Source organism: Juglans regia, chromosome 9 (genome assembly GCF_001411555.2).
Source record: "Juglans regia cultivar Chandler chromosome 9, Walnut 2.0, whole genome shotgun sequence".
In the NCBI taxonomy this organism is placed as follows: domain Eukaryota; kingdom Viridiplantae; phylum Streptophyta; class Magnoliopsida; order Fagales; family Juglandaceae; genus Juglans; species Juglans regia.
Window position 1 is genome coordinate 17,402,490 of NC_049909.1, and position 11,422 is coordinate 17,413,911.

An 11,422-nucleotide genomic window follows, 5' to 3' on the forward strand; every position below is an offset into this window, starting at 1 on the left:
TCAGGATCTCTACTTTGATATTATGTGAAATCATCATTTGTCTTAAAAGTTTAAGCCGATAAAAAGGTAGATTTAATCATTTATATTTATCTTAACAAAGACCATGATTGAGGTTTTGGTTTGTACTGAGTAGTTCAATTCAGCATTGTATGCTATTTCCCATTCTGATCACTATACAAGTCAATTGAACAAAACCGTACCTGCAGCTTGAACTGATCCTGGTTTTAGAACTTCTATAGCAGTCCATTTGGTAAAATCCCATCATGAAAATCGTAAGTACTTGTTCAGAAGCCTCTAACAACAGCAATTTTCTCAATAAACATAAAGTATAAAGAAAGATGTAACATTTCTTGTACATGTAAGTGTCAAATTCTCCTGTCTAGTGCTTCACTTTGAGGAAATCTAAACAAAGGTATACAGATAAATTGAGGAGCAATCACTGAGGGGGCAAATGACACTATACTTTTATACCATGGTCCAACCTGTATTGTCATTTTTTTCATATAGCAATAATCAATCAGACCTTATATGTTTATTTTAAAAAAGTACAAAAAAAAAAAAAAAAAAAAACATGAGTGATCGAAGCAAGCACCCTGCATCAATCATTTGGGATATTGGTTTCAGTTTTGTTATTATTGCTGTTGCTGTTGCTGAATGTTGATCAACTTATAGTATGCTCCATTCTTGTTCTCTATAAGTGATGAATGAGTCCCTTGTTCTATGATCTTCCCATCATGTAAAACTGATATTTGGTCTGCATTTTTTATTGTTGACAGCCTATGTGCTACCACAACTGTTGTCCTGTTCTTCATCAATCTGTCTAGAGCTTGTTGCACCACACGCTCTGACTCCACATCTAAAGCACTAGTGGCTTCATCTAATAACAAGATTTCTGGGTTCTTGAGAATAGCTCGGGCAATGGCTACCCTTTGTCTCTGACCACCAGACAGTTGCACTCCACGTTCACCCACTTTGGTTGAGTAGCCTTCAGGAAGCGAACTGACAAAGGTATGAGCATTAGCAAGCTTTGTTGCTTCAATTACTTCAGCTTCAGAGGCTCCTTCTTTTCCGTAAAGAATGTTCTCGTATATTGATGTGGCGAAAAGAGCTGGTTCTTGTTGGACTAGACCAATGTGTCTCCTAAGTGATTTGATCTTGAGCTTCTTGATGTCTTTCCCTGTGAGAATTTAATGAACGCCTGTTAGACCAACCTAGCAAAAAAATGTAAATAGAAAATCCCCAGAGAAGGTACCACAGGGAATCTATGCACAAGCAAAATAAACATGACATTTAAGTCTCAATCAAAACCCAAAGAATACGCCTACAAAATTGGAAGAAAGTAAACCATGATACTGTAAAAAACCTGTTTTAAATATTCATATGTTGAATTCTGTTTTAGATTTTGTTTTTGACATTCTGTTTAGGAAAGAACCTCTCAGAATTATTGCAGCATTTTCTTCAATGCACAAACTTTCAGTTTTCTGCTAGATATTCCTAGAAACTTACCATCTATCATAACTCTCCCAGCCGTTGGATCGTAAAATCGCAGTATAAGAGAGATGACAGAGCTTTTACCAGAACCACTTTGCCCTACTAGTGCCATACTCTTCCCCGAGCGAACTCTAAGATTAAAGTCCTTAAAAATGAGAACTTCTGGTCTTGATGGGTAACTGAATTGGACGCCCCTGAGCTCAATTGTTCCCTCCACTGTCATCAGCTCTTCTCCAACATCCCCCAGTACCTCTGTCTTTCTGTCCATCACTTCAAAGACTGATGCCACCATTTGGTTCCCTTTCAAAAGATCTGGGGCCATAGCCAATGTCTCACCCATGGCTAATGCCGTTACTATCAGAACGAAGAATGCTTTCATGACAGATTTGAAGCTAGCAAGCCCCTTCCCCATCAAAACAGAGCCGTACCTAAACAAAGTCAAACAAGACTAAGCACTGAATCCAATTTAAGGTCTGCAACCAAGCCGTACAGAGCAAGGCAATAAAAAGAATTTGTATTTATTCTACTATAACCTATATGGCCATTTAACAACAAACTTGCATTTCTTCTTTCTTGGTGTATTTTTAGGCATTCTGAGCAGTTAATATCATTCAAGGTCTCGTTGGACACCTTAAAATTAAATAGCTCACATACATATAAAATAATGTCGGATAACAAATTTAGCATGGTTCTTTTTCCAACATACATATTTTGTAGCAAAGGTGGAAAAGAATGAGGCTAAAGCCGCATACCATAATGCCAGGCCATAGGATGAGAAGATGAAGAACTGGCATATCCCATAGAATATGCCAGCAATCTGGCCACGAACAAATGAACGTCTAGAAGGCTCAACGAGTTCACGAGCATACAGGTCAAGGATCTTCTCCTCAGCACAAAATGCAGCCACAGTTCGGACGTTACTCACAGCCTCTGCAGCCAGCATGTTAGCTTTAAGATAGGCTTTGCTCAAGTTGCCACCATAGCCTTTCATGAAAATTTTCTGGAACAACAGGTAAAACGTTTCTAAGAATGCTTTACATACACTAAACATTGATTGAAATGAAGAAATAACAAATAGGAAACCTCGCTGATGTGACCACTAATGATCAATGGGTATGTGGCAATGACAACAAGTGTGATCCTCCAGTTCAAGATGAAGGAAATGATAAATGAGGCAACAACCAATCCTACATTCTGTAAAAGAATTGAACTGCGATCAACAACTATAGTTCGTAACAGAGTAGCATCACTTTCTAGACGCGATGAAAGCATAGAACTTGAGTTGTTCATGTCATCAAACCATCCAATCTCATTCCTCAAAATGGCTGCAATTAGATATCAGAGGAAAGTTAAATACAAGTGGGTGAAAACCAATTCTAACTTCTAATAAAACAAATTAAGCAGTATATATAGAGCCAAAAAAACTTGATGATTCCATCGTGTGAGTTCAAAAGAAACAAATATATGGATTCATTATTGAAAAAAAACTGATGACCCTCGGAATCAAAGAACCTAAGATGCCGTAGTTAGCCTTGTAAAGATCCTATAAATGCAGTCACTGGAAGGACACAATAAATGAATCCACTTATACCATGTAAGAAAGACAAATAAATTGAAACCAAAATTGAACAAAGATGATCTTTTCAAGTCCGGGCGTTTTCTTTAATCAAATATTCCCACTAGGTAACATGTGTTAACCTAATCGACCATGTGAAAGAAGGGGTAACAGTAGTGTGATCAAAACTTACACGAAAACATCATCTCGCGCACACGAAGAGTGAGTCGCTCTCCCATGATTCCGAAAGACAGATGCTCAATTGCATGAACAATGACTGTTATAAATGCAGCCCCACAGAATAACAGCGCAATCTTCTTGACCTCATGACGTGTTGTGTCCCAATCCATGTAAAACGCAACAAGTGCTTGAGACACTCCAAGAGCGAAAAGGGGCATCTGAGCTCCAGCAATAAACGCGCAAAGGGTACCAACTACCCCATAAATCCAGTCTGGACCAACCATCGAATACATCCTTTTCGTGGAAACCCTTTTCGACTTCACAGCCTCCCCTCCATCAGCACCAATACGGCCGACAGATTCTTTATCAGAACGAAAACTAGCACCAAAGCTTGCTGTGGTGCGGGATAGTTCCCGTGAGAACCTCAAGCTACAAATGAATTTATTGTAAAGGGTGTCATTGACAGGTTCAAAAATTCTACATCAAGAATAAAATACAAAAACAAGAATGGCCTCAACAGGTATAATATCTGTTCATATAATTTTTCCATTTTCATCTATAATTTTGAGGTAACATGTGTAGCGTTCGGTACGAAAAAACTTGTGGGAAAGACTCAAGAGACAGGACCACTAGATCACCGGCCTCGACCGTGAAAACTTGTGTGAAATATGTTGCGTGGTATCATTACTCTCGTCTAAATTACCGGCAATTGGGGTTCTACATTTTTAAGGTGAGAGCCACAGTTTCCAAAGCACAATGGGAGTGTATGAAGTACCTTGGTGGGCGTCCAATTGAGGGGTAGCGTTGCATGGCACCTGACTCTTGGAGTTGAAGAAGTGATGCATAGGCACCGTTTGGGTTTGAAATCAACTCTTCATGATTCCCAGTTTCTATTACCTCTCCTTCTTGTACGACTGCGATCACATCTGCATTTCTAATGGTAGAAAGCCGATGGGCCACCACTACAGTTGTTCGTCCGACCATGACACGATCAAGTGCCTCCTGTACACTCTTCTCAGACTCAGCATCCAGTGCACTTGTTGCTTCGTCCAGTAAAAGGATGGATGGGTTCTTCAGTATTGCTCGGGATATTGCAATCCTTTGCTTTTGCCCACCTGAAAGTTGTATTCCCCTCTCACCAACCTGCAACAAAGTCTCTCAATTACTTTTCCTTGCAATCTTTTTTCTGCAAGTGATTATTTTCAGCCTTCAACATTCCATAATGTAAATATCAAGGAGAGAATGGCTACTCAAATCCTTGAGATTTCTTACTTTCCTGCACCCTGTCCCTTAAAATTCCCCTCGTAAAAGTTATTACTTTTTGCTTTATTCGTATTCATTTCATCGAATTACAAACACTATGATCCTTCTTGAACTATTAAAGTCCAAAAGTAATTATACTAGTAATTTTTTGTTATTAAAATTCTTTTGAATAAGTAGTCAGGTACATGAAGAACAATTCAGAGCAATTGATCATGACTATCATATGGCACAAAAATAACATAATAATAGCTTCTTCTTTTTTTCATTTGATTCAGCAATTATATGTCGATATAGTTATTAGCTTATTTATTATTTTGATTCCAATAATGTATTTTAGGTTTGCCCTGATCCCCTGTCTCTACCATTTTTGTTAAGCAACACGAGTGCAAAGTTACTTTGTGTTTGTAAAATTGTCATTTATTCTAAAAGTTTAAACTAACAAGAAGAGGTAGGTTTAATTATTTATATTTTGTCTTAACAACTACTTTTACGTGTGGGCTAGACTCTACCTCAATAAATGAGTCCAACACGTGAAATCTTTAATTAAATTGGATAAAATGTAGAGTTAGGATTCAAATTAAAGATATCTACTCTGATATTATATGAAATTACCATTTGTCCTAAAAATTTAACCTGTGATAAAAAGTATATTTAATTATTTATATTTGTCTTGGCAGTTTTCAAGTATCCCTTAGTTCTCAACAGTAATGAAACAAAGCGAATGTATACCTGAGTCTCAAATCTGTCGGGCAGGTTGTTTATAAAAGAGAGGGCCTCAGAAAGTTTAGCTGCACGCGTGATCTCTTCGAGAGTGGCATCATCCTTTCCATAGAGTATGTTCTCCCTAATGGTTGTAGCAAAAAGTGCAGGCTCCTGATTTACCAAGCCAATTTGCTGCCTCAGCCACTTGAGGTCTAGGCCTCTGATATCATGCCCATCTAAAAGTATCTCCCCAGAAAGGGGCTCATAGAACCTTTCGATCAAAGATATTACCGTGCTCTTTCCAGACCCACTTCCTCCCACAAGGGCTAAAACCTTTCCAGGAGGGATGTCCAGGAACAGATTATTGAAGATAACTACATCTTGACGAGATGGGTATCTAAAAGACACATTCTTAAACTGAATGTGGCCCTCTAGTCTGCCCAGTTTCTGCCCTGTCGTGGAGCTGGTTTTGCTCATTGTGTCCCTCTCTATCATCTCAAATATGGGATAGGCTGCTGTCTTAGCTCGGACAAAAGCAGTGATGTCTGGTGCTGCCAGCCCCAGTGACCTGAGCAACAAAGTATATGATGTGTTTGTTGTTGTTTCGTGTAATTTGAAGGAAAAATTGGATAAGAAGCCAAAATGATTAGCATATATACAAGCAACCAACAAGTTTCAAGCACTTATTGAAATAAGTGGTAAGATAAATGAAGAATTTGATGAAAAAATTCCTCTAGTTAAATTGGAATATGATGTGAATAAGAAACTCGATGCAGCTGATCAAAATGCCATGTGGAAAAAAATGGAATAGTCCAAATTACAGGGAAAGCTAAGTAGAGCAAGAAAAAGGAAGTTCTTACAGGCCAGATATAACAACATTGAGCATGGTGGTGAAGGATTCCCCACCATTCGCGATTTTCTTGTGAACGATAATGCTAGTGAACCAAACAAGCAATGCCCATGACAGGAAAAGGACGCAGTGCATAGAGCCTAGTCCTAGCCCCTTGGCTAATCCTGTTTTTCTCCCATAGCTATATGTATTCGTGAGAGCAGTCAAATATGATCTCACTGCTTTCTCTTCTCCTGCAAATGCTTGGACTGTTCTAACATTTCCAATCACCTGAGAGTCGCCCAACGTTGCCAATCAGCTTTTTGGTGGGTTTTACTATTTTTATGATTAGCTTTGATGGTTTTACAGATAATATGATCATGAAAGAGTGACTGAAAACTGACCTCTTCCGCAATCTCACCCGCTTTGACATAGGATTTTCGAACTCTGGCAATGAGACCAGTTGCCACCCAAGCATAGAGGCCACCAGCAACAGCAATTAAAGGGACTATAGACAGTGTTACCAGAGAGATTTGCCAGACCTTAACAAACCCAATGATGAAGCCTGCTATAAACCTGCTAACGTAGTGTATGAAGTTCCCCACCTACCCATAAATATTTGAGTTTCAAACATGTGACCAGAGTGTAAAAATGTAAAATTTATAAATAAAAAAATGCACGACAGTTAGACAATAAGGGAATTTGTAGTGTAACACTACTCTTTTGCTGTGAAAGGTACAACACTTCAAACAACAGTTGCAATGAGTACAGGCTTCACTGGGTTGGGGCCGCAATAAATATGGATCTGATTTAAAGCCGTTCTGTCCACCTAACATTAATTCTATTGTCACAACAATGCAATAAAAAACAAAATAAAAAATAAGAAGTGGAACCTAGTACTTAACGTTTGATCTTGGGTTTTCTTGACAAATCAACATAGCAAGTACTAAGAAAATGGTTGTTCATGTTGTGAGACAGATGTAACGATCCAAAATATTATGGAAGCTGCTAGCCATTGTTTTTATCCATTACAAAGAAGGCCGTAAGTTTTTTCCTCCTCTGCGGCTTAGGGTATTGTGAAAATTTTTGATTGTAGGAAATATAGTAACATAGCTGCAAGAATATGCTAACGGAAGGACCAAGCTTTGGGATACTCCGACAGTGTGACTGAGTCGCATGCAAGGTTCAAGCGCCAAGACAAATGGAAAAGAAATGCACGTGGTTATAATACATGCAGCGTAGGTGTTTACTGTTTAGAGTGGTGCATGAATGACACAGACACACATGCAGGGGGCAACACGTGCCGGAATGGAGCAGGGATAAAGGGCTATGGCAAATCAACTAGCTCTGTCTTCCCATAAATAATTATTGTTTCGATATTGGGAAGAAAAATCGAATTAATATTCCCTAAATATATGAATATTGTAAAAGTATTTTATTTTTCAACTGGCTGGCTCAAGACCAATTGCGTACTGAGGTGATCATCATCATCATCATTAATTAGTAGCTGCAGCAATTCAAATCATGATGATCATGAGGAACGTCAAAATTGTACTACACATGCACAATTTGTAATTGAAAGATGATCTTGATCATCTACTTTCGTGATCATGTTCATATATATGAAAAATGTTAAAAATAGTTCCCATATTCGAAAACATTTAATTAGCAAACAAGCTGTGAAAAATGTATAAACCTCCTCTTGCATGCAGAGACTGGCAAATTTGAATGAAGTCATGAGATTAATTTAACTAAAAAAAAGAGAATTATTATAGATACAAAGATATCATTACATAAAAATAAACTTATAAATTGATAATTTTATAAGATTTGTTAGATTTATTTTATAATAAAAATAATTTTACAATCTAACGTATCACATCTACATTAATTTATAAATTTATTTTTATGTAATCCACGTATTACTAATATATTTTCTTCAAAGAAATGGCAGAAGAATGTCCGTGCATGCTGCCGATCTAGCATTTATTCAATTTTTTTTATTTTCCTAGCTTCCAGTTGGCAAAAGAGTTGAATTTTGAACAAAACCCTAGCAAGGATATATATATATATATATATATATATATATATATATATTTATATATTGCTGCATGCACATCTAGCTAACCCCAACCGACTTATAAATGTCATTGCATTTACTGCACATTGGTCTCGTGCAGAGACATAAAATTATTGTCAGAACCATGCTCTAAAAATTAACCCGGCCACCAGATCAGACATACTTGTCATCTAGAAACCAGTGCTATATATATATATATAATACTGGAATAATTGCCTGTATTTCTATCCTCCAATTTAAAAAAATACTCAACGAAGGCGAGATTATTTTAAATCAATTTTATGATATATGTTTGGACAAGTAAACAGATCATGTAAAATAAATTCGGAAGTCTAAAGGTTGACCTACCATATTTATATATAGGAAGCAGTGAATTAAATAATCAAGGGCGTACCACGTGCATGATAATTAATATGTTCAATACGTGCTACTCAATATTATATATAAACTCCTACATTTTCTAGTACACAAGAAGATCTCTCATAATTAATGAAAATTTCCCTCTTAATTAATTAATATTGTGACTCTGATCAAATTAATTAATTAGTAAGTAAAAGAAAAAAATGTAAAAAAAAAAAATTTAAATGCATCAGTCAAAATGTAAGAATAAAATGAGATCGACATGGTAACATTATTGTTATAAAATTGATCAAAGAAAAATTAGACGGCCAATGGAATATGAGGGGTTAGATCAGGACTAAAACTACAGTAGCCAGAAAACAAATTAATCACATGCATGCGTACCTTCTCAGAAAGAGCATCCTGAACAACGATAATGTCACTTGTAATTGCGGCAATGACCTCACCGGTGGATGATTCAGTGTCAAAGACACTAATGTCTTGATTTAGCATGGATCTCAAATATGCCATTCTCATCTTTGCCGCTTGCCTTTCCCCAGTATGCATCCAACAAGCCACCTCTAATATTTACATGATCGATCCATCATTTATTAATCAATCAAGCATAGTTAATTAATAATAATTAAAGTACTATATATATATATATGTATGTGATCATCAAATTAATATTGCTTGATTTCAAGTACATATGTGGAGGAAGAAGAATGAAGTATTAATTAGCTGATGATCATGATCATATATACCTGTCCATGAGGAAAACAATATAACTATACTGAGATACACAAAATCCAGTGAATACTGCACAAAAAAAATATATAGATATCATGAGTAATGATCTGCTGTAATAGTATCTCAGATCTGAGATACTATTCGAAAGGCCAAACAGGGTTTCCAGTTCTAGTAATTAAGGAAATCCCATTTGGAGATCAAAATTAATAATTAACACATAAAATGGCCATAATAATGCATGCAAACTCAGATAATAGTACTTGAAAACCTAGCTAGCTAGATAGCTGCCATATTACGTACCTTGGCAACTTTATGGGAAGCTTCTTTGGGGAAGAGATAAGCCATTCCAATAACATTTATCAACTTCCCGAAGAAAATAAAGAATACAGGTACCGAAGCTCCATGAACACATGCACCAAATGATCCGATTGCCATCAAAATATAATCATAGAAGTCTGCAAATGTAAAGAGTTTTAGCAGTGGAACCGACTGCTGCTGCTTTTCCTGATCTTCTTTCTTCTTCTTCTTTTTCTTCATGTCAGTGACATCGTTTTTGCCAGAAAATGAACCCGGATCGTCTGTCATAGTTTTGGCCCCAAAAAGTGACTAAGAACGAAGGTTTCGAAAGAAAAGAGTGAGTAAAGAATGTCTACGAACTATGAAGAGTACTTGGTGTAAGTTTGAAGAAGAGATCAAGCCACACGGAGTGAAATCGTAGGGGAGAGAATAATAATATGAGGAAGATAGGGTGGTGGGGGGTTGGGTAGAACATTAAATAGCAGAAAAACGAAGTAAGAGGTCGAAGAAAGCAGGTGACAGATGTGCCATTAAAGAGTGATCGAAGAGAATTAATGGTAGATAGCGAGCTGCTCGACATTAAATGTGTGCTATACAAATAGCAAGAAATTAAGATCAGTAAAACAAAACTGATTGACTTTGTGAGAGATTATCTTAAGATTTTAAGTTGGGCTCTGTTTGGTTGTTACATTCAATTCAACTCATATCAAATTAATTATTGATAGAATATACTATTTTTTTAATTTTTTATAAAAAAAAATTTAAATTCATCTCAATTTATTTCAGCTTACATCTCAGCTTAAAAAGTTAAATGACCATCTCAATCTAAAAATATTAAATTCATTTTTATAAAATTTACAAAATATTATTATTCACAACTCATATCAACATACAAAAATTATTCTCAAAATAACTCTTTCCCAGCACGAAATTAACCAGAAAATGGGAGTATATATGCATGTGACGCGTTTAGATGTTGAACTGAATTGAATTAAATTGAATTGAGATGATAAAATATTGTTAAAATATTATTATTATTTTAAAATTTAAAAAAATTAAATTATTTATTATATTTTATGTTGAGATTTGAAAAAATTATAATGATAAGTTGATGTGAGTTTACTTACCAAACGAAGCCTGCAGTACTGTAGCCGAGGGTTGCATAGCGTAAAATCACTATTTATCTTAAAAAATTTAATTAATTTAATTATTTATATTATATTTTAATACTCACTCTTATATATATGGATCGATCTCCCTTTCAATAAATGAATCCAAAACATAAAATATTCAATTAGATAGAATAGTAGAGCGTATAGTCAACTAATTCTTAAACTCGTAACATTTACGCTTTATTACCATACGAAATTTATTCCACTTATCATGAAAGCTTAACAGATCGTGCCAGCCATAATTTGGGTTTTTCTGATCTTGGTCACAATCTAGAGAGCGAGAGAGAGAGATCATTAATTGAAGAGTGGACCCCATCATGACTTGTGTATGATATTTGAGTTAATTTGGTGGCATTCGTGAAAATGAAACAATTTGGAGCTCTGCTCATTCATTGACTGCGTGTAATACACGTAAACGATGAAAACCCTATGCAGTAATTTGGAGCTTATCTAAAAGAACAAAGCTGCAGATATACGTTGTTAAGGAATAAACAGTGTTTGACTTCCTGAGGACTTTAACGACAGCTGGAAAGTAAATCAATCTTCGACACCTTATAAATGTCTGCCAGTATCATAGAAATTGTAATTGTGATTGAGTAAGTATTGTATAATTATTTAAAAAAAATAAATATAAAATTTATATAAAAAAATAATTTTTTAATAATAAATTTTATGTATTTCATAACTGTATATAACATTATTCATTATATTTTTAAGAGTATTGACACTAGCATCTTTTAAATTTAGCTAAATATCAATAAAAT

The 11,422-nt window shown here is 35.6% G+C and overlaps 1 protein-coding gene across 1 annotated transcript; it reads right to left on the reverse strand.

Annotated features, from left to right (window-relative positions):
• Positions 1–295: 295 nt before the first annotated feature.
• Positions 296–10,009, reverse strand: LOC109004672 (ABC transporter B family member 2-like). The gene is made up of 12 exons (XM_018983305.2): positions 9,490–10,009; positions 9,204–9,258; positions 8,845–9,020; positions 6,425–6,625; positions 6,052–6,311; positions 5,219–5,759; positions 4,002–4,369; positions 3,240–3,655; positions 2,575–2,816; positions 2,244–2,491; positions 1,507–1,919; positions 296–1,177 (listed from the first exon to the last, which is right to left on the reverse strand). Exons 1-12 carry the CDS (start codon positions 9,772–9,774, stop codon positions 633–635), a joined length of 3,750 nt encoding a protein of 1,249 aa, XP_018838850.1. The 5' UTR covers positions 9,775–10,009; the 3' UTR covers positions 296–632.
• Positions 10,010–11,422: the final 1,413 nt, after the last annotated feature.

Excerpts from the sequence above, each read along its gene's own strand:
- LOC109004672 (XM_018983305.2), bottom strand. The coding sequence starts at position 9,774 with ATGACAGACGATCCGGGTTCATTTTCTGGCAAAAACGATGTCACTGAC. Across the intron at positions 3,656-4,001 it reads TCAATTGGACGCCCACCAAG|CTTGAGGTTCTCACGGGAAC; the intron begins GTACTTCATACA and ends ATTCATTTGTAG. Across the intron at positions 2,492-2,574 it reads TTAGTGGTCACATCAGCGAG|AAAATTTTCATGAAAGGCTA; the intron begins GTTTCCTATTTG and ends CTGTTGTTCCAG.